Below are 19,956 nucleotides of genomic sequence, written 5' to 3' on the forward strand. Positions count from 1 at the left end.
AACTGGGGAGCAAGGTAGACTGTGCAACGCAGGGACCCAGTGTGAGAAAATAAAGCCTCAACACCTCTGGATATAAAAAACCTGTGGGCTTTGAGGTGGCAGGAGAAACTCCCAGCCCCACAGGAGAGTTCACTGGAGAGACCCACAGGGTCCTAGAATGTACACAAGCCCACCCGCCCAAGAATCAGCACCAGAAGGACCCAGTTGGCTTGTGGGTAGTGGGGGAAATAACTGAAAGCCAGCTGAGAGCCCAGCAAGCAGCATTGTTCAGTTTCCAACCACTCCCCCACATATAGTACCACAATGAAGCCACCTGGGTTGTCCAGCCCTGATGAATACCTAAGTCTCCACCCCTTAAAATGTAATGGGCATGAAAATATGGCCCAAATGAGAGAACAGATCAAAACACCAGAAACAGGACTAAGTGATGAAGAGATGTGCCAACCTATCAGATGCAGAGTTCAAAATACTGGTAATCAGGATATTCACAGAAATGGTTGAGTATGGTCACAAAATAGAGGAAGAAGTGAATTCTATGCAAAGTGAAATAAAGGAAAATATACAGAGAACCAAGAGTAAAAGGAAGGAAACAGGGACTCAAATCAATGATTTGGAGCAGAAGAAAGAAATAAACATGCAACCAGAACAGATGGAAGAAACAAAAATTTTTAAAAATGAGGAGAGGCTCAGGAACCTCCAGGACAACTTTAAATGTTCCAACATCTGAATCATAGCGGTGCCAGAAGGAGAAGAGGAAGAGCAAGAAATTGAAAACTTATTTGCACAATGAAGAGAACTTCCCCAGTCTGGCAAAGGAAATAGACTTCCAGGAAGTCCAGAGTCCCAAGAAAGTTTGACTGAAAGAAGAACACACCAAGGCACACTATAATTAAGTTATCCAAGATTAAAGACAAAGAGAGAGTCTTTAAGGAGCAAGAGGAAAGGAGATAGTAACCTACAAAGGAGTTTCCATAAGACTATCAGCTGATTTCTCAAAAGAAACCTTACAGGCAAGAAGGGACTGGAAAGATGTATTTGAAGTCATGAAAGGCAAGGTCCTACACCCAAGATGACTCCATCCAGCAAAGCTATAATTTAGAATGGAAGGGCAGATAAAGTTCTTCCCAGATAAGGTCAAGTTAAAGGAGTTCATCATCACCAAGGCCTTACTATATGAAGTGTTAAAGGGACTTATCTAAGAAAAAGAAGATAAAAATATGAACAGAAAAATGGCAATAAACTCACAACTATCAACAACTGAACCTGAAAAAACAAAGCAAACAAAAAACAAACTAAGTAAACAACTAGATCAGGAACAGAATCACAGAAATGGAGATCACTTGGAGGATTATCAATGGGGAGGAGAAGTGGGAAGAATGTGGGGAAAGGTACATCAAATAAGAAGCATAAATGGTAGGGACTTCCACCAAGATGGAGGCATAGCTGGAAACACTGTGCCTTCTCCCACAACCAAGTTTGACTACAACAAAGTTTTGGAGAACAAAGACACAGCCAAAGAACAGAAAATTGAATTATACGGAAGTCTGACAACAACGAACCGTTCAACCGAGATGGTAAGAGGGGCGGAGCCAGCAGTGGATCAGGGTCGGGCAGGAGAGATCCCCCGACCCAGGTGCGCAAGTAGCCTGGACCCAGTCAGGGTGTGGGACAGACTGACCAAGGTCGCACATTCACACACAGTGAGACGGACCGCGCAGGCCCCAGGGGGTGAACCCAGTGGTGGAGGGCTGACGGCAGTGGCACACTCGCGTGCAGTGGGACGAAAGGCGTGGGCCCCGGTGACGGTGGCAGCCGCAGCACCTGTGGGGGCTGTGGCTGGAGGCAGCAGACAGGACGCCATTGCTCCTCGTTGACCCCACCCCCACATACAGCGTCACAACCCAGCGACTGAGCTGCCCTGCTCTGGTGAAAACCTAGGGCTCCAATCCTGCTACGTAACAGGCACGAACAGCCCAAAACATGGCGCAAGAAGAACTCAAAGTCCCAGAGCCCATAACTCTAAGGGACCAAGAGATTGCCAGACTCCCAGAAGCACAGTTCAAGACACTGTTTATCAGGATGCTCACAGAACTGGTGGATTATAGTCACAAATTAGAGGAACATATGAAGGCTAAACTAATTGAAATGAAGGGAGATGCACAGGAAACCAATAGTGATGGAAAGGAAACTGGGACTCAAATCAATGGAATGGACCAGAAGGAAGAACAAAACATCCCACCAGAAAGGAATGAAGAAATGAGAATTCAAAAAAATGAGGAGAGGCTTAGGAACCTCCAGGACATCTTTAAACGTTCCAACATCCGGATTATAGGGGTACCAGAAGGGGGAAAGAAACAGCCACGAGTGGAAAACTTATTTGAACAAATAATAAAGGAGAACTTCCCCAGTCTGGCAAAGGAAATAGACTTCCAGGAAATCCAGGAAGCTCAGAGAGTGCCAAAGAAGTTGGACCCAAGAAGGAACACACCAAGGCACATCATAATTACATTAGCCAAGACTAAAATGAAGGAGAGAATCCTAGAAGCAGCAAGGGATAAGGGGACAGTCACCTACAAAGGAGTACCCATCAGACTGTCAGCGGATTTCTCAAAAGAGACCTTACAGGCAAGAAGGGGCTGGAAAGAAGTATTCCAAGTCATGAAATCCAAAGACCTACAGCCAAGATTGCTTTATCCAGCAAAACTTTCATTTAGAATGGAAGGACAGATAAAGTGCTTCTCAGATAAGGTCAAGTTCAAGGAGTTCATCATCACCAAGCCCTTATTATATGAAATGCTAAAGGGACTTATATAAGAAAGAGATGATGAAAAATATGAACAGTGAAAGGACAGGAAACACACAGTTATTAACAACCACACCTAAAACAAAAGCAAACCAAGAGGACAGCTAGATCAGGAGTGGAACCATAGAAATGAAGAACACATGAAGGGTTAGAAACTGGGAGGTGGGAGGAGGAGAAGGGGGGAGAAGGCACAGAAAATAGCATAGATGGCAGGTAGAAAATAGATAGGGGGAGGGCAAGAATACTGGGAGAAATATAGAACCTAAAGAAATTGAGACACGTGGTTATAAACTAAGGGGGGGAGAATAGTGGGGGAGGGAGTGTGCGGGTGGAGGAGAATGAAGGGGGGGAATAGAACAACTGTAATGGTATAATCAATAAAATATATTTAGAAAAAGAAGCATAAATGGTAGGTAGAAAATAGAAATGGGGAGGGCAAGAATAGTATAGGAAATAGAGAAGCCAAAGAATTATATGTATGGTGCATGGACATGAATTAAGTGGCAGCAATTCTGGTGGGAGAGGGTGTGCAGGGTGGAGGGGAACAAAGGGGTGGTAGGATGCCAGTGAGGATGTGAATAAAAGGGAATCCCCATGCACAGATGGTAGTAATGTAAACCAGTTCAACCACTATGGAAAACAGCACAAAGTTTCCTAAAAAAAAATTAAAATTACAACTACCATATGATCCAGCAATTCCACTTCAAGGGAAATGAAATCAGAATCTCAAAGACATATCTGTGCTCCCATGTTTACTACAGCATTATTCACAATTGCCAAGATATGGAAATAACCTGTGTCCATTTATGAATGAATAAATAAGGAAAATGTGATGCGTAGAGAAAAACAATATGAATTCATAGAAACAGTAGAGTGGTAGTTAGATTATGTTTTGTAACATGCTTTCTTTACTTAATAATATATATATATAGGAACATCATCACTTAAAAATATTGCTTAATATTCTATACCAGGATATTGTATCAGCCTTGGATGATAAAAGAGCTGTTGTCTATTGAAGCCCAAGATGTACTTCTACCCACTTGTGGTCAGCTGGGTTTTGTCTCTCTGGGTTAGTTTGATAAGAACAAGTTCCAAGATTGATAACAGCTTACAAAATTGGTTGTATTACTGAGGCAGGAGACTGATCCATATATTTATAGTGCCTACCAAGTCTCAAACTTGGTCAGGCACTTTCTACCTGTACCAGAAGTTCAAAGAGAATGAGAGCTAAATTGTCTTCAGGGAAATTATAAACCTTACTTTTCTATATCTGTTGTTATACTTCTTTTTTATTTCAAATTTCATACATGTGGAATTTCTTATTTTCATTTTGTTATTTCTTTAGACTTTTTGAGATTTATTAATGATAATATTTAAAATTTATTTTTATTTATACATGTAATACAAAAAGATATTCTCATTAAAAAATTCAGCCCATACAGATAAAACTAAAGGCCTTCTTTATCACTATTGCCAATTCCAGGTCCTTCTCAGAGTTTGGTATATGTCATTCTAGACCTGCTTTATGAAGTTTCTCTTTTTTTAACAAGAAAATCAGAGAATATTTATTTCCATAATCATGAACTGGAGAAGAATCTTTCTTTTTTATTTGTATTTTAAAGTATAATTTATTGATTATGCTATTACAGTTTTCCCAATTTTTTCTTTCCTTTATCCCCACTCTGCCCTGCACCCACCACCCTTCAGCATTCCCCCACCCTCAGTTCATGTCCAGGGTTGTACATATAAGTTCTTTGGCTTCATGTTTCCTATACCATTCTTAACCTCTCCCTGTTTTTTTAAAATATTTTATTTATTTACTTTTAGAGAGAGGGGATGAGAAGGAGAAGGAGAGGGGGAGACACATCAATGTGTGGTTGCCTCTCCCTGCCCCCAATGGGGACCTGGCCTGCAAGGCAGGCAGGTGACCTGACTGGGAATTGATCCAGCAACTCTTTGGTTTATAGGCCAGTACTCAATCCACCGAGACACACCAGCCAGGACTCCCAGTCTATTTTATGCCTAATAATCATGCTTCTTATTCCCTGTACCTCCCCATTCTTCCCCTCCCTCTCCCCTCCCCCTCTCCACTGAAAAACCTCAATGTGATCTCCATTTCTGTAATTCTGTTCCTGTTCTACTTGTTTGCTTAGTTTTTGTTTTTGTTTTTTAGGTTCAGTAATTCATAGTTGTATGTTGTCATTTCACTGTTCAAAGTTTTTATCTTCTTCTATTTCTCAGATAATTCTCTTTAATATTTCATATAATAAGGGCTTGGTGATGATATACTCCTTTCACCTGACCTTATCTGGGAAGCACTTAATCTGCCCTTCCATTCTAAATGATAACTTTGCTGGATAGAGTCATCTTGGGTGTAGGACCTTGCCTTTCATGACTTCAAATACTTCTTTCCAGCCCTTTCTTGCCTGTAAGTTTTCTTTTGAGAAATCAGCTGATAGTCTTATGAAACTCCTTTGTAGGTTATTGTCTCCTTTCCTCTTGCTGCTTTTAAGATTCTCTCTTTATCTTTAATCTTGGGTAATGTAACGATGATGTGCCTTAGTGTGTGCTTCCTTGGGTCCAACTTCTTTGGGACTCTCTGAGCTTCCTGGACTTCCTTCCTAGAAGCCTATTTCCTTTGCCTGATTGGGGAAATATTGTTTCAAGTAAGTTTTCAATTTCTTGCTCTTCCTCTTCTCCTTCTGGCACCCCTATGATTCAGATGTTAGAGTGCTTAAAGTTGTCCCATAGGTTCCTAAGCCTTTCCTCATTTTTTGAATACTTGTTTCTTCATTCTATTCCAGTTGGATGTTTACTTCTTCCTTTTGTTCCAACTCATTAGAGTACCTGTTTCTTTCCCTTCACCTTTGGTTCCCTGTATATTTTGTTTTATTTCACTAATGGTAGCCTTCGCTTCCTCCTTCATTTTGCAACCAAACTCAAATAGTTCTGTGAGCATCCTGATTACCAGTATTTTGAACTCTGCATCAGATAGGTTCTCTATCTCCTCGTTGTTTAGCTCTTATTCTGGAATTTTGATCTGTTCTTTCATCTGGGCCATATTTCTTTGTCTTGGCACACTTGTTATGTTGTAAGGGGGCAGAGCCTTGGGTATTCCCCTGGGCAGGGCAACCCTCTTTGCTGCTTAGTGGTGCTGCCTAGGGGGGAGGGGTCAGAGCGGGAGCAATGCTGCTCCCTTGCTCTGCTGTAGCCCCACTTTCCAAAAACCTCTCCTATAAGACTGGGAGTTTCTCCCACCGTTGCAACCCCTGCAGTATTTTAAAGCTAGCTTTGAGTGTTTAGTTTCATATTCAGCCAGCCCCACCTTGCCATGAATCCTTTCTGCTGGCCTGCCTGTCTCCCATCTCCACCCCTTCTACTGGTCTGGGTGAATGTTTCTTTAGCTCTTTGGTTGTTGGAGTTCCATGCAGTTTTATTTTGTAGCACTTTTGGTTTATTGTTTTTTAATTGTTTTTTATCCTTCTCTTGGTTGTGCAAGGAAGCAAGGCACTTTCACCTATGCCTTCATCTTGGCCAGAACTCCTGTTTATGAACTTTCATTTCCCCCTTTCTCACTTAATTAATGTCTGCTTCAGGAAAAAGAAGGTATTCGTTTTGCCTAAATTATAACAGTGAAATTTTACGAGTCAAAAATCTTATTTAAATTACTCATCTTGGACTTCCAGCCAAGATGGAGGCATAGGTGAAAATACTGTACACCCTCACACAACCAAATTTAAAGACAACAAAGACTTAAAAACAAAAACACAACCAGAACAGACAGAAAATTGAGCTGTACCAAAGTCTGGCAACAACAAACCATTCATCCAGATGAGTAAGAGGAGTGGAGTTGGCAGCCAGCAGAGAGGGGTCCCAGCAAGAGGAGGCGATGGTTAGCATAACTGGGTGTGGGGAGGAAACGAGGAAACCCAGTGAGACGTGCAAGGTGATTGGCTAACCATGGACACACATTCGCGTGCAGATAAACCAGGCAAAAAAAAAACAAAACGGGGGGGACAATGAGAGAGACTGCACAACCAAGGGCCTCAATGACTGGAAATAAAGCCTAAAAGCACTGACTGAAAAAGCTTTTGGGGGTTGAGGTGACGGGAGAGGCTCCCAGCCTCATAGGAGCATTCATTAGAGAGACCCACAGGGTCCTAGAATGTACACAAGCACACCCACCCAGAAACCAGCACCAGAAGGGCCCAATTTGCTTGCAGGAAGCAGTAGAGGGGACCAAAATCTGAGAGAAAGTGGAACAAGTGCCATTGCTCCCTCTCGGACCCTGCCCCCACATACAGCATCACAACCCAGCAACTGGGTTGATCCACCCTGGTGAACACCCAAGGCTCTGCCCCTCATACATAACAAGCAAAAACAGACCAAAACATTATGGCTCAAACAGAAGAACAGCTCAAAGCCCCAGAGCCAATACTTCCAAGTGACAAAGAGATAGCCAACCTATCAAATGCACAGTTCAAAATACTGGTGATCAGGATGCTCACAGAACTGGTTGATTCTGGTCACAAATTAGATGAAAAACTGAAGGCTACAGCAAGTGAAATGAAGAGAAATGCACAGGGAAATAATAGTGATGGGAAGAAAACTGAGTCTCAAATCAATGGAGTGGACTAAAAAGAAGAAAGAAACAGCCAAACAGAAAAGAACGAAGAAACAAGAATTCAAAAAAATGAGGAGAGCCCTGGTTGGTGTAGCTCAGTGGATTGAGTACGGGCCTGTGAACCACACAATCGCAGTTTGATTCCCAGTCAGGGCACACGCCTGGGTTGCAGGCCAGTTCCCAGCAGGGGACACACCAGAGGCAACCATACATTGATACTTCTCTCCTTCTCTCCTTCTCTTCCTCTCTAAAGATAAATAAATAAAATCTTTAAAAAAACGAGGAGAGGTTTAGGAACCTCCAGGACATCTTTAAATGTTCCAACACCCGAATTACAGGAGTGCCAGAAGGGGAAGACGAAGAGCCACAAGTGGAAAAGGTATTTAAGCAAATAATAAAAGAGAACTTCCCCCATGTGGCAAAGGAAATAGACTTCCAGGAAATCCAGGAAGCTCAGAGAGTGCCAAAGAAGTTGGACCCAAGAAGGAACACACCAAGGCACATCATAATTACATTACCCAAGATTAAAATGGAGGAGAAAATTCTAGAAGCAGCAAGAGATAAGGGGACAATCACCTACAAAGGAGTACCCATCAGACTGTCAGCTGATTTCTCAAAAGAGACCTTACAGTCAAGAAGGGGCTGGAAAGAAGTATTCCAAGTCATGAAATGCAAGGACCTACATCCAAGATTGCTCTATCCAGCAAGCTTTAATTTAGAATGGAAAGCACTTCAGCACTTTAGATAAAGCGCTTCTCAGATAAGGTCAAATTCAAGGAGTTCATCATCACCAAGCCCTTATTATATGAAATGTTAAAGGGACTTATCTAAGAAAAAGAAGATAAAAAATATGAACGGTGAAAGGACAGCAAACTCACAGTTATTAACAACCACACCTAAAACAAAAACAAAAGCAAACTAAGCTGACAACTACATCAGGAGCAGAGCCACAGAAATGGAGACCACATGGAGGGTTAGCAACAGGGGAGTGGGAGGAGGAGAAGCGGGGAGAAGGTACAGAGAATAAGTAGCATAGATGGTAGGTAGAAAATAGGGTAAGGCAAGAATAGTGTGGGAAGTCTAGAAGCTAAAGAACTTAGGACACATGGACATAAACTAAAGGGTGGGAATGTGGGGGGGTGGGGGTGTGCAGGGTGGAGGAGAATGAAGGGGGGGAATGGGACAACTGTAATGGCATAATCAGTAAAATATATTAAAAATAAATTTCTTATCTCGACTCCAATCTTGGTCTACTCTGACCCAACCTGGTTTTATACCACCTATCAAAAATATGCTTTAAATATTATTAAACTGTTCTTTCAGTTTCCAAACTTATGAATAATTATATCCTTATTTTTAGTGAGATCACCATGAACTACATAAATGTTCACTGTGGAACCAAATAGGATTATATTTCCTATTTTTATAACTTGTTTAATTGAAACTTCTAATTGCTTTTCCTGTTCTTGTAATGTTTTTCTTTAGTTATTTTTTCCCAATAGTTTCATTATATAATATATTCTTTCTTTCTTAGATACTGACCTCCAAGACCCATGCATCCTCCTACTCCAGTGTGGGCTGGTTGTCTTTAGGTCTGAGACTAAGTTATCAACTTGGGACTTTTGTTCATCCTCTGGTAGGATAGGTGCCTGGTTCCTAGATCTCAAGTCTTCCTATGCTTTTTATTGTTGTTCAGTTATAGTTGTCCCAATTTTTCTTCCCTTGCTCTCCCTGCCCTCCCCACCCCCTACTCCCTTAATCAATCCACACCCCATTGTCTATTACCATATGTGTTCCTTGATTAGGCCCTCCCTCCTCTTTCCCTCATTATTCCTCTCCTTCCTCCCCTGTTGTCACTGTCAGTTTGTTCCTTATTTCCATGTCTCTGGTTCTATTTTGCTCATTTTTTTGTTGTTGTTGATTAAGTTCCACTTAAAGGTGCGATCATATGGTATTTGTCTTCAACACCTGGCTTATTCACTTAGCATAATCCTCTCCAGTTTCATCCATGCTGTTGCAAAGGGTAGGAGCTCCTTCTTTCTTTCTGCTGTGTAATATTCCGTTACGTAAATGTACCATAGTTTTTTGATCCACTCATTTACTGATGGGCACTTTGGCTGTTTCCAGCACTTGGCTATTATAAATAACACTGCTAGGAATATTGGGGTGCATAGGTTCTTTTGAATTGGTATTTCAGGATTCTCAGGGTATAATCCCAGCAGTGGGATCACTGGATCAAAAGACAGTTCCATCTTTAGTTTTTTTTTATTTTAATTTTTATTTAATTCTTGTTCAAGTACAGTTTTCTGTCTTATATTCCCATCCCTGCCCCCCCAGTGCTCCCCACCTCCCTCCCATTTCCGCCCCCACCTTAGTTATTGTCCATGTGTCCTTTCATCTTTAGTTTTTTGGGGAAATTCCATACTGCTGTCCACCGTGGCTGCACTAGTATGCATTCCCACCAACTGTGCACCAGGGTTTCTTTTCTCCACATCCTTGCCAGCCCTAGAAAACATTCTCTAATAACTACTCAAAGATTGTTGCAGTAGAGGTAGATTTTCTGAATGTTTGTGTATTGGAAAATGTCTTTATTTTCATTTCCCATTTGATTGATTATCTGGCTGCACAGAGTGTTGTGTGCATTAATTCCAAAATGTGTTTGACCATAGAAGTCTTTTCTGTGGAATTCCATAGTTTTCAAAGGGCTCTTTGGGCAAAGTTTTCCTTTTGAGGGAAAGCTGGATTCAGTCTATTTTGTTTGCAGATATTTTGTCAGATGATGAGGCTGTTTGTGTACCTGATGGGTGTAATTTTCACTTATATTTGTTAATCTATTTTACTACCATGAAATTCCTTCACTTGGATAATCCTGTCCTCTGTAGAAATTAATATTGCTAACATTGTGGTTGGATTTGTATGTGTATTCTAAACCTAAGTCCTGCTCCATTGTGCTTACTTATTCTATAGATTAGTGATGGTAGATGCTAGGCAGTGTGATATATGACTACAATGCATTATATGATGGGCTGGATACTATTAGCCTCATGTATAAATTAGAAAACTGCAGTTCAGAGAGCTCAATTGACTTGCTTGAAGTCACACAGCTGGTAAGTGGTAGAACCAGGATTTGAACCCAGGTAATATGACTTTAGAACCTGTGACACTATGTTATATAGCAATATATAACAGCTAGTCTATATAAAATTTCCTCATTGTCATAGTCATCATCAGAGTTCTATGTGACTATTAAGACTCTCTACTATTGTGTATGTTAATTATATTTCTCCATTTTTATTCCAACACCTATTCACTTTTAATCACAGCCCTTTCCTATGGTCACAAACAGATATATCACCACAGCAGCAATGCAAAAACCACTTTTGCTACCATTGCTTAACTATTGTTATATGTGTCATAGATTTCACCCAATTACCTGTAATATAATGGTACCAGCTAGTTTTTTCATTTATCTTGGAATAGGGAATACACTCTAACAGAAAACTAGCTTGGGATCTGGGTTATGAGTAACCAGGGTCTTATTCTTCTTCATCTCCAGGTCTGTGGGTTCTGGGGTGCCACAACTCAGACTTTCGGAACAGAGGAATGACAGCCTTACTGAAGGTTTTTAGTTGTGAAAGAAACACTGGTGATTATTATGAGGAAATGTATGAAGACATTTCAACTTCCCTACTGAATGGAAACAATGTCATTGAACCCAGAAGCTTCTCCCAGAAATCAAGGCACCCCAGCATTAGGCAAAAGCAATTTAAATCCACTATAGCTCCAGAAAATGATATGGAGAAGATTGATCCCTGGTCTGGAGAAAGAACTCTGGTGCATAAAGTACAAAGTGTTTCCTCTAGTGATTTGTTGATGCTCTTGGGACAGAATCCTACTCCACATGGATTATCCTTACCTGATCTCCGAAAAGCCATATATGAGGCTGATGATCATTTACCTGGAGCAATAGAAAGAAACAAAGGCCCATCTGAAGTGGCACATATCAGACCAGAGATCAATAACAGTGGGAACAGAGTATTTACTCCTAAGCCAGAACTACAAGTAAGATTAAATGAAAATTTAAGGTCAACTATAAAAGTAGAGTTGAAGAAACTTGATTTAAAAATTTCTAGTTTATCAAACAATCTAATGACTTCACCAGCAATTCCACCAGAAGAGTTGGCAGCAGGTACTGAAAAGACAGGCTTCTTAGGACCCTCAAATATGTCAGTTCACTTTAGTAATCAATCAGGCACCACTGTATTTGACAAAAATGCATCTCATCTTATTGTGTCTGATGTACCTTTGGGTTTGAGTAAGGGAGATAATGGTTCTAAGCTGTTAGAAGCAGCTTTAATGAATAGTCAAGAAAGTTCATTGGGAGAAAATGTATTATCAATGGAGAGTGATAGGTTATTTAAAGAGGAAAGAGTTCATGTACCTACTTCATTGACCAAAGGTAATTTTTTATTCAAAGATAACCTGTCTTTAGTAAAGTCAAACAAGGCATCAGTTACCTCAACCACAAATAGAAAGACTCACACTGATAGCCCAATATTATTAATTGATAATAGTACATCAGTCTTGCAAGATATTATATTAAAAAGTAATGCTGAGGTTCAAGAAGAAACTTCTTTGATTCATGATGAAATGTTTATTGACAAAAATACTACAGCTTTGGGGCTAAATTATTTGTCAAATAAAACTACCTCATCAAAAATTATGGACATGGTCCACCAAAAAAAAGAGGGCCCTGTTCCAGTAGGTACAGAAAATCCAGATACAGCACACTTCAAGATGCTGTTCTTGCCAGATTCAGAAAATTGGGTAAAAAGAACTCATGGCAAGAACTTCCTAAGCTCTGGACCAAGGCCTAGACTAAAGCAGTTGTCATCTTCAGGATCAGAGAAATCTGTGAAAGATCATCAAAATTTCTTGTCAGAGAAGAATAAAGTGGTAGTAGATGAAGATGAATTTACAAAAGATCTGGGACTCAAAGAGATAATTTCTCCAAACCACAAGAGCATATTTCTTACTAACTTGACTAATATCCAAGAAAATGATACACACAATCAAGGAAAAAAATCCCAGAAAGAGATAGAAAGGAAGGAAAAATTAATCCAAGAGAATTTAGTTTTGCCTCATGTGTATAAAGTGAATGATACTAAGAATTTCCTGAAGAACCTTTTCTTACTAAGCGCTAAGCAAAATGTAAGTGGTTCAGATGAGGGGACATATACTCCAACACTTCAAGGCACCGAGTCATTAAACAATTCAGCAAATAGAGCAGGGATTCACATGCCCCATTTCTCAAAAATAAGGGAAGAAGCAAATTTGAAAGGCTTGAGAAATCAAACAAAGCAAGTGGTAGAGAAGTATTCAAGTACCACAAGCAGAGCACCTAATCCAAGTCAGCAGAACGTTATTGCCCAACGTGATAAGCGTGCTTTAAAACTATTCAGACTCCCAAAAGAAGAAATCAAGCTTGAAGGGGGAATGATTTTAAATGACACCTCAACACAGTGGTCCAAAAACATGAAGTATTTGACCCAGGGCACCATCACACAGATAGAGTTCAGTGAGAAAGAGAAAAGGGCCATTACTCAGTCCCTCGCATCAGATTGTTCTATGAGAAGCCATGGCATCATTCAAACAGAAGAGTCTGCATTACCCATGGCAAAGTTATCAGAATTTCCATCAGTTAGAGCTACAGATCTGACCAAGGTCCCACCTCAAGACAACTCTTCTCATCTTCTACTATCAGCTTGTAGTTATGCCTTTAGAGAGAGGAGTTCTGGGGTCCAAGAACACAGTCATTTCTTACAAGGAGCCAAAAGAAATCTTTCTTTAGCCTTCCTAATGCTAGAAATGATTAGAGATCAAGAAAAGATTAGCTCTCCAGGGGAAAGTGGCATAATCTCACTCATATACAAGAAACTTGAGAACACTAGTCTCTTGAAATCAAGTTTATCTGAAGCATCTAGAAAAGTTGAAATACTTCCTAAAATTCATGTAGACTCTTTCCCTATGAAAGTTAGCAATAGATCTCCCAGCCACCTGAATCTAATAGAAGAGATTTCCCATCAGAAAACACAGAACACTATTAAATTTAATGAAGTAAATAGACCTGGAAAAGTGCCCTTTCTGAAATGGGCAACCAAAAGCTCTGGAAAGACTCCCTCCAAGCTGATAGGTCTCTTTGCTTCAGATAATCAATACACTACCCAGACACCAAGAGAAGAGTGGAAATCCCAAGAGAAGTCACAAACAAACATAGTTTTTAAGACAAAAGACACGATTTCACCCCTAGACCTTTATGAAAACAATCATTCAATAGCAGCAATAAATGAAAGACAAGATAATACCCAAAGAGAAGCCACTTGGGCAAAGCAAGGAGGGACTGTAGAGTTGTTCTTTCAAAACCCACCAGTCTTGAAACGCCATGAAAGGGAAATAACCCTTCCTTCTCTTCAGACAGAAGAAGACAAAAGTGATTATTATGATGCCTTTTCCATTGAAATGAAGAGAGAAGATTTTGACATATATGGTGAGGATGAAAATCAAAGCCCCCGCAGCTTTCAGAAGAGAACACGACACTATTTTATTGCTGCAGTGGAACGACTCTGGGATTATGGAATGAGTAAATCCCCCCATGTGCTGAGAAACAGGTATGGGTACATTGATCATTCCTTTGTCCTGCTCTTGTGACCTTTGACTTTATTAGGTGCTGAAACAACAGGAAAGGCACAGCCTACCTGCAGCAGTGAGAGTCCAAAGACTGCTTTATAGAAGAACCCTGAGAACTAGATGGCAAAATCTAGATGAAGCTGCGGAGTAAAGGGAAAGTTAGAGGGTGACACCAACAACAAAAGTTATAGGATGGTAAATCCAGATGGCATGAAACTCTTACTCTGGTGGGATGGAGGAGAAGGAGAGGGTCTTACAAAAGTGTAGAAGAGTCAGAGTGAAAAGCAGAAGTGGAGAGTGGAAAGAAAGTCAACTTTACCTATCAGCCTTAAGAGCTGCAGTAGAAGACGTAGTGACATGAGAGAGCCCTGAAGAGACAGGAGGAAGAAGAGAAGTGTGTGGTAAGAACATTGAACATGTAGGAAACTGTTTTCTATGGTACTAGGGGTACAGAGGACAAAGTCAGGGGAGCAGAAGGAGGTTGGTTAGGGGAGAGAAAGCACAGAGAAATTTGGAAGATTAACATAAAGAGAGTCGGTCAGTCCACAAATATTTATTGAGCACCTTTTATTATGCCAGACAATTTTGTAGGTGTGAGTGCAGCAAAGTAGGAGCTTAGATTCTATTGGGGAGAGCAAAATATAATAAATTAGTAGAAAAATAAATAGGGGTGTTTTGATGATGCTATTCAGAAGATATAATTGAATAATATGGTAGAGTAACATTGCGGTGTTACTTTAGCTGTTGTGGTGAGAGAAATCCTTTTTGGAGTTAAGACCTAAATGATGATAAGAAACCAGCTGACAGAGCTCTGAAAGAAGATGTTTCCAGGCAAAGGGAACAGAAAGTGCAAAGGCCCTGAAAAATGGAACATATTTAGCATTTTTTGAGGAATAAAAATGGACTAGCATGACTGAAGTACAGTGAAGAACCGGGGGGGGGGGTTGTTGGAGATGATGTAGTAGAGATGAGCAGTGGTCAGAAAATATAGGTGCCCTCTTCAGTACTCATTGCAACTTTCCAATCTTGCTTTCTGCTTAAGTGTGCTGATTGCTGCACAGCAACCATCTATTCTCCTGGACTTCTATCTTACATTTTCTGCTTTTTCCTTAAATCTCCAATAGGTTTTGCCCATCCTCAAATACCCCTTCTCACTCTTAGCTGATGCTGTGCAATGAACCTCCACAGACTTCCAATACCATAGTTATTGACATCTGTACCCCTATACTGTCTTCATGCTTATGACAATAAATAGACTGTGTCCTAAAACCAAACTCTCCATCCTTTCCCTCTCATAAAAAAATTTTGCTTTAGCAATTCTTCATTTGTTTTTTACATCATCAGTTTCTCTTTCTCCACTGAGTCTCATCAGTATCAATCAAATTATATATTTTTTTCTCCCCTTGTCATTTTAAAAAACATTTAAAAATAATTTCCCCTACTGGCTTCCTTTGCTTCTTTTTCTCTTATTCTTTCTTTAAGCCACTCCAAAGGAGGTTTTTACCTCCATTATTCCATAAAAACTATATTTTCAAGGTCATTATTGATTTTGACTAATTCTCAGTCCTTATCTTAGTGGAGCTCTCAGTAGTGTTTGGTATTTGACTACTTCACTTTTTATACATGTTCTCACTTTGTCTCTCTGACACCACTTTTCTTTCATTTTTATGCTAAACTCACTGCCAATATTTATCTGTCAACTTTGCTGGTTCTTCATCTTCCTAACCTTTAATTGTTAGAATTCTCTGGATATTAGTTCTCCAAACTATCCTCTTTCTTGTTTATACTCACTCTTGTGATAATCTATTTATCCTTATAGTTTTAGGTACTATGTATATGATGATTTCCTGTTGTTGTAGACTGGGAAAAATCAGGTAACAAAACAAGAGTAACATTTTTAATATTAAAATGTTAAAAAGGTCAAAAGTAACATTTTTAATGTTAAAAAGGTATGTGTCTATATTTTCCAATTTCTTACAATGCATGTGCACTGCTTCTAACACAAATCTATTAAAAGTAATAAAATAAACTTTATAAACATATGCACATGAATAAACACACACAAAATCCAGCTACTTCTCTCCACTTCAGTGGCCACTATCTGGTCTAAATTATAACCAACACTTATCCAAATTATTGTAATAGCCTCTTAACTGGCCTTATATCTTCTAGCCTTGCTTTCATACAGTCTTTTTTCAATATAGCAGCTAATTTTTCAAATTATAATTGTGATTATTGTTCTCCCCCAGTGCATTTCTATCTCACCCTGAGTAAATTCCAAAGCCCTCATGATGGCCTTCAAGTTTCTATGAGATGTGACCATCTGAAACCTCTCTCTCCTCATCTCCTACCAGTGTTTCTCACTCACTATACTCCAAATACACTGACCTCATTTTCTTCCTTAAAACAAACAAGTATGCAGCTATCTCTAAGCCTTTGTACTTTCTGTTCTCTGCTTAGAATTCCTTCCCCTGATAGCCTAATGTTAGTTCTCTCCCTTCAGGTTGCTGCTCAAATTTCATTTTATCAGTGAGGCTTTCTCTGAACAATGTGTATACATATATCTACCACCACTCTTTTTTAATAAACTTTCTATCATCTGAAACATTATACATTTATTTATTATCTTCCTCAATAATAAGGTAAACTCATTGAGAACACAAAATTGAAGGTGTTGTTCAATGATAAATCCCCATAAATTTCAACAGTGCCTGGTACATGGTAGATACTTAAATAAATATATTTGTTAAATTAAGTAGCATATGATGGATGTTCTGAGGCAAAAGCAGATATTGCACATATATTCAAACTCCAAAGAATACCACTTAAATTAAGTTGTATAACACAGTTTCCATAGGCAAGAATTGTGGCAGAGAGACTAGTTTCAGTCATCAAGGTAAAAGAAGACAGTTGTTTAGACCAGGGTAGCGGTGGTAAAAATCAAAAGAAATGGAAGGATGTTGACCAAAATGGGAAGATAAGCAGATAGAGCTTGCTCTTAGATTGAGTATGGGGAGAATGTGGAGAGAGGAGACAAAGAAGGTTATTAGTTTTTGTTCTGAGCAACTAGGAGAATGATGGTGACAAATAATGAAATGTGGAAGGCTTGAGGTACAACTTATTTATTTGAGGAAAGACTAAAGGGTCTGTTTTGTACATATTTACTATGAGGTGCCTATTAGATATCCAAATTGGGATGATAAGTAGGAAGTTGGATATGAGTCTAGAATCCAAGGAAGAGGTCTCTTAAAGATATAAATCTGTGAGTCATAAACATATTGATAACATTCAAAATGATTTTGTGGGATCACCAAGGCAGTAGAAGTACATATAAACCATTCCCATTTTACCTAGGTCCCCAAAGGGCTACATATTCAAGGTAATGGTGAACCAGTTAACTTGTACTTCATTGACTTACATACCAGTTTTCTGTCAACTGTGTTGTCCATGAAATCTTCATTATTGATCATAATTTAAGCCAGTCTTGAGTTGGTAGTATGTGCAGACATGTGGCAAAAGAAAACATGAACTTCTCTAGTAAAAGAAACCAACATTCTAGGCTTCAACTTATTTTCACAAATATTTCAGACACGATGTCTAGAATACAGAAATATTGGGTACAAAACAAAATAATAAATAAACAAGAAGCCACAGAAATTATAGAGAGCCAAAACAAACTAGCAGACGTAAGATCAAACAATCATCAGATACTCATTAAAACACCTATGCAATGTATAGAAAGAATTGGTGAGCTAGTATGTTAAGTAAAAATAAATGATAAGAAATGCAGTGTACAGAGATTTTTAAATGGAAAATACAAAAAATTAACCTATTTTTTTTGCTTCCAGAACTTCGCTTTTTTTATTGTTGTTCAGGTATAACCTATTTTTAAATAAAATATCAAAAGGGCCTTGGCTGGAGTGGCTCAGTGGATTGAGTGCCGGCTTGCAAACCAAAGGGTTGGTGGTTTGATTTCTGGTTGGGGCACATGTCTGGGTTGAGGGCCAGGTCCCCAGTGGAAGGCATTTGAGAGGCAGCCACACATTGATGTTTCTCTCCCTCTTTAGACCTCCCTTCCCCTCTCTCTAAAAATAAATAGATTTTTTAAAATCTCAGAAGGAAAAGAAAGAGTGATTAGAGGAGAAGTAATATTTGAAAAGGTAATAGCTCTCTCAATAGGCCATTTAAATTTAATTTAATAGTAAAAGACTGGTTAATGATAAAAGGCACTATAAAACTTCAGAAGAGTACTTCCAGCCAAGATGGAGACATAGGTGGACACACTGTACTTCCTCACACAACCAAAAGAAAAACAACAACAAATTTAAAAACAAAAAAACAACCAAAACTACCAGAAAAATCAAACTATATGGAAGTCCTATAAGCAAGGAGTTAGAGAAGAAACATTCATCCAGACCTGTTGGAGGGGTGGAGATGGGTGGTTGGGCCAAGAGGACTTGCAGCAAGGTGGTGGCTGGAGGACAAGGGTGGGCAAGGTGACACCTGGTGGAGCAGAAGATCCCACATTTGTGTGCAGATGAACTGGGAGGAACAACTGGGCAGCGAGACAGACTATGCAACCAAGGGTTCCAGCACAGAGAAATAAAGCCTCAAAACCTCTGACTGACAACATCTGTGGGAGTTCAGTCAGTGAGAGAGATGCCTAGCCTCACAGGGAAGTTCATTGAAAAGACCTATAGCATCCTAGAAGGTATGAAAACACCGCTCACCCAGGAATCAGCAGCAGAAAGGTCCAATTTGCTTGTGGGGAGTGGGGAAAGGGACTGAAAGCCCACGAGAGCTGAGCAAGCTGCATTGTTCTCTCTTGGGCCCCTCCCCCACATACAGTGCAACAAGGCAGGGACATGGGTTGTCCTGCCCTTAGATGAATACCTAAGGTTCCATAGCACTGAGACAAAAACAAATCAGAGAAAAGAACAGATCAAAGCTCCAGAAAAAAATACAATTAAGCAATGAAGAGATAGCTGACCTATTAGATCCACAGTTCAAAACACTGGTAATCAGGTAGCTCACAGAATTACTTGAGTATGGTTGCAAAAAGGAAAAAGTGAAGGCTATGAAAAATGACATAGGAAAATGCAGAGAAAACCAACAGTGATGGGAAGGAAACCAGGACTCAAATCAATAGTTTGGACCAGAAGGAAGAAATAAACACTCAGCCAGAATAGAATGAAGAAACAAGAACTCAAAAAAAAATAATGAGAGACTTAGAAATCTCCAGGACAACTCTAAACATTCCAATATCGGAATCACAGGGGTGCCCAAAGGAGAAGAGGAAGAACAAGAAACAGAAAACTTATTTGAAAACATAATGAGGACTTCCGGCCAAGATGGAGGTGTAGGTGGAGACACTGTGCCTCCTCGCACAACTAAGTTTAAAGACAATGAAGTTTTAATAACAAAACGCAGCCAAAACACAGAAAATTGAACTATACGGAAGTCTGACAACAACGAACCATTCAGCCATACCGGTAAGAGGGGCAGAGTGAGCGGCAGAGTGGGTCGCGCAGGAAAGATCATTCGGTCCGACCGATCCAGGAGTGTAGGGTGGCAGTTGGTGGATCCCAGGCATGGGGTGGCAACAGGTGGACCCAGTGAGGGCACAGGGTGGCTGGCTGACCGCGGTCACACATTTGCGCGCAGATAAACCAAGCAAAGGAGCCAACAGTGAGACAGACAGCTCAGGCTAGGGCCCCAGAGACAGGAATTAGAGCCTGAAAGCACCAATTGGAAAGACTTTCAGGGTCGAGGTGCCAGGAGAGGCTCCCATGCTAACAGAGTTTGTTGGAGAGACCCACAGGGTCCTGGAGGGTACACG

General features: G+C 40.0%; 1 protein-coding gene across 3 annotated transcripts in view; it reads left to right on the forward strand.

Moving 5' to 3' along the window:
* The window catches only part of F8 (coagulation factor VIII), a 211,571-nt gene that overhangs the window by 119,332 nt on the left and 72,283 nt on the right, over nucleotides 1-19,956 (forward strand). For 2 of the 3 annotated variants that reach the window (XM_037037826.1, XM_037037827.1), the window contains exon 14: nucleotides 10,987-14,098. In XM_037037826.1, the coding sequence (XP_036893721.1) occupies nucleotides 10,987-14,098 (3,112 nt within the window). The remainder of the gene's footprint in view (nucleotides 1-10,986; nucleotides 14,099-19,956) is intronic. The other variant, XM_037037828.1, reaches the window with a different exon arrangement.

The sequence above is a fragment of the Sturnira hondurensis genome, unplaced genomic scaffold, assembly GCF_014824575.4.
Source record: "Sturnira hondurensis isolate 20B ecotype Veracruz unplaced genomic scaffold, ASM1482457v3 Scaffold0023504, whole genome shotgun sequence".
Classification (NCBI taxonomy): domain Eukaryota; kingdom Metazoa; phylum Chordata; class Mammalia; order Chiroptera; family Phyllostomidae; genus Sturnira; species Sturnira hondurensis.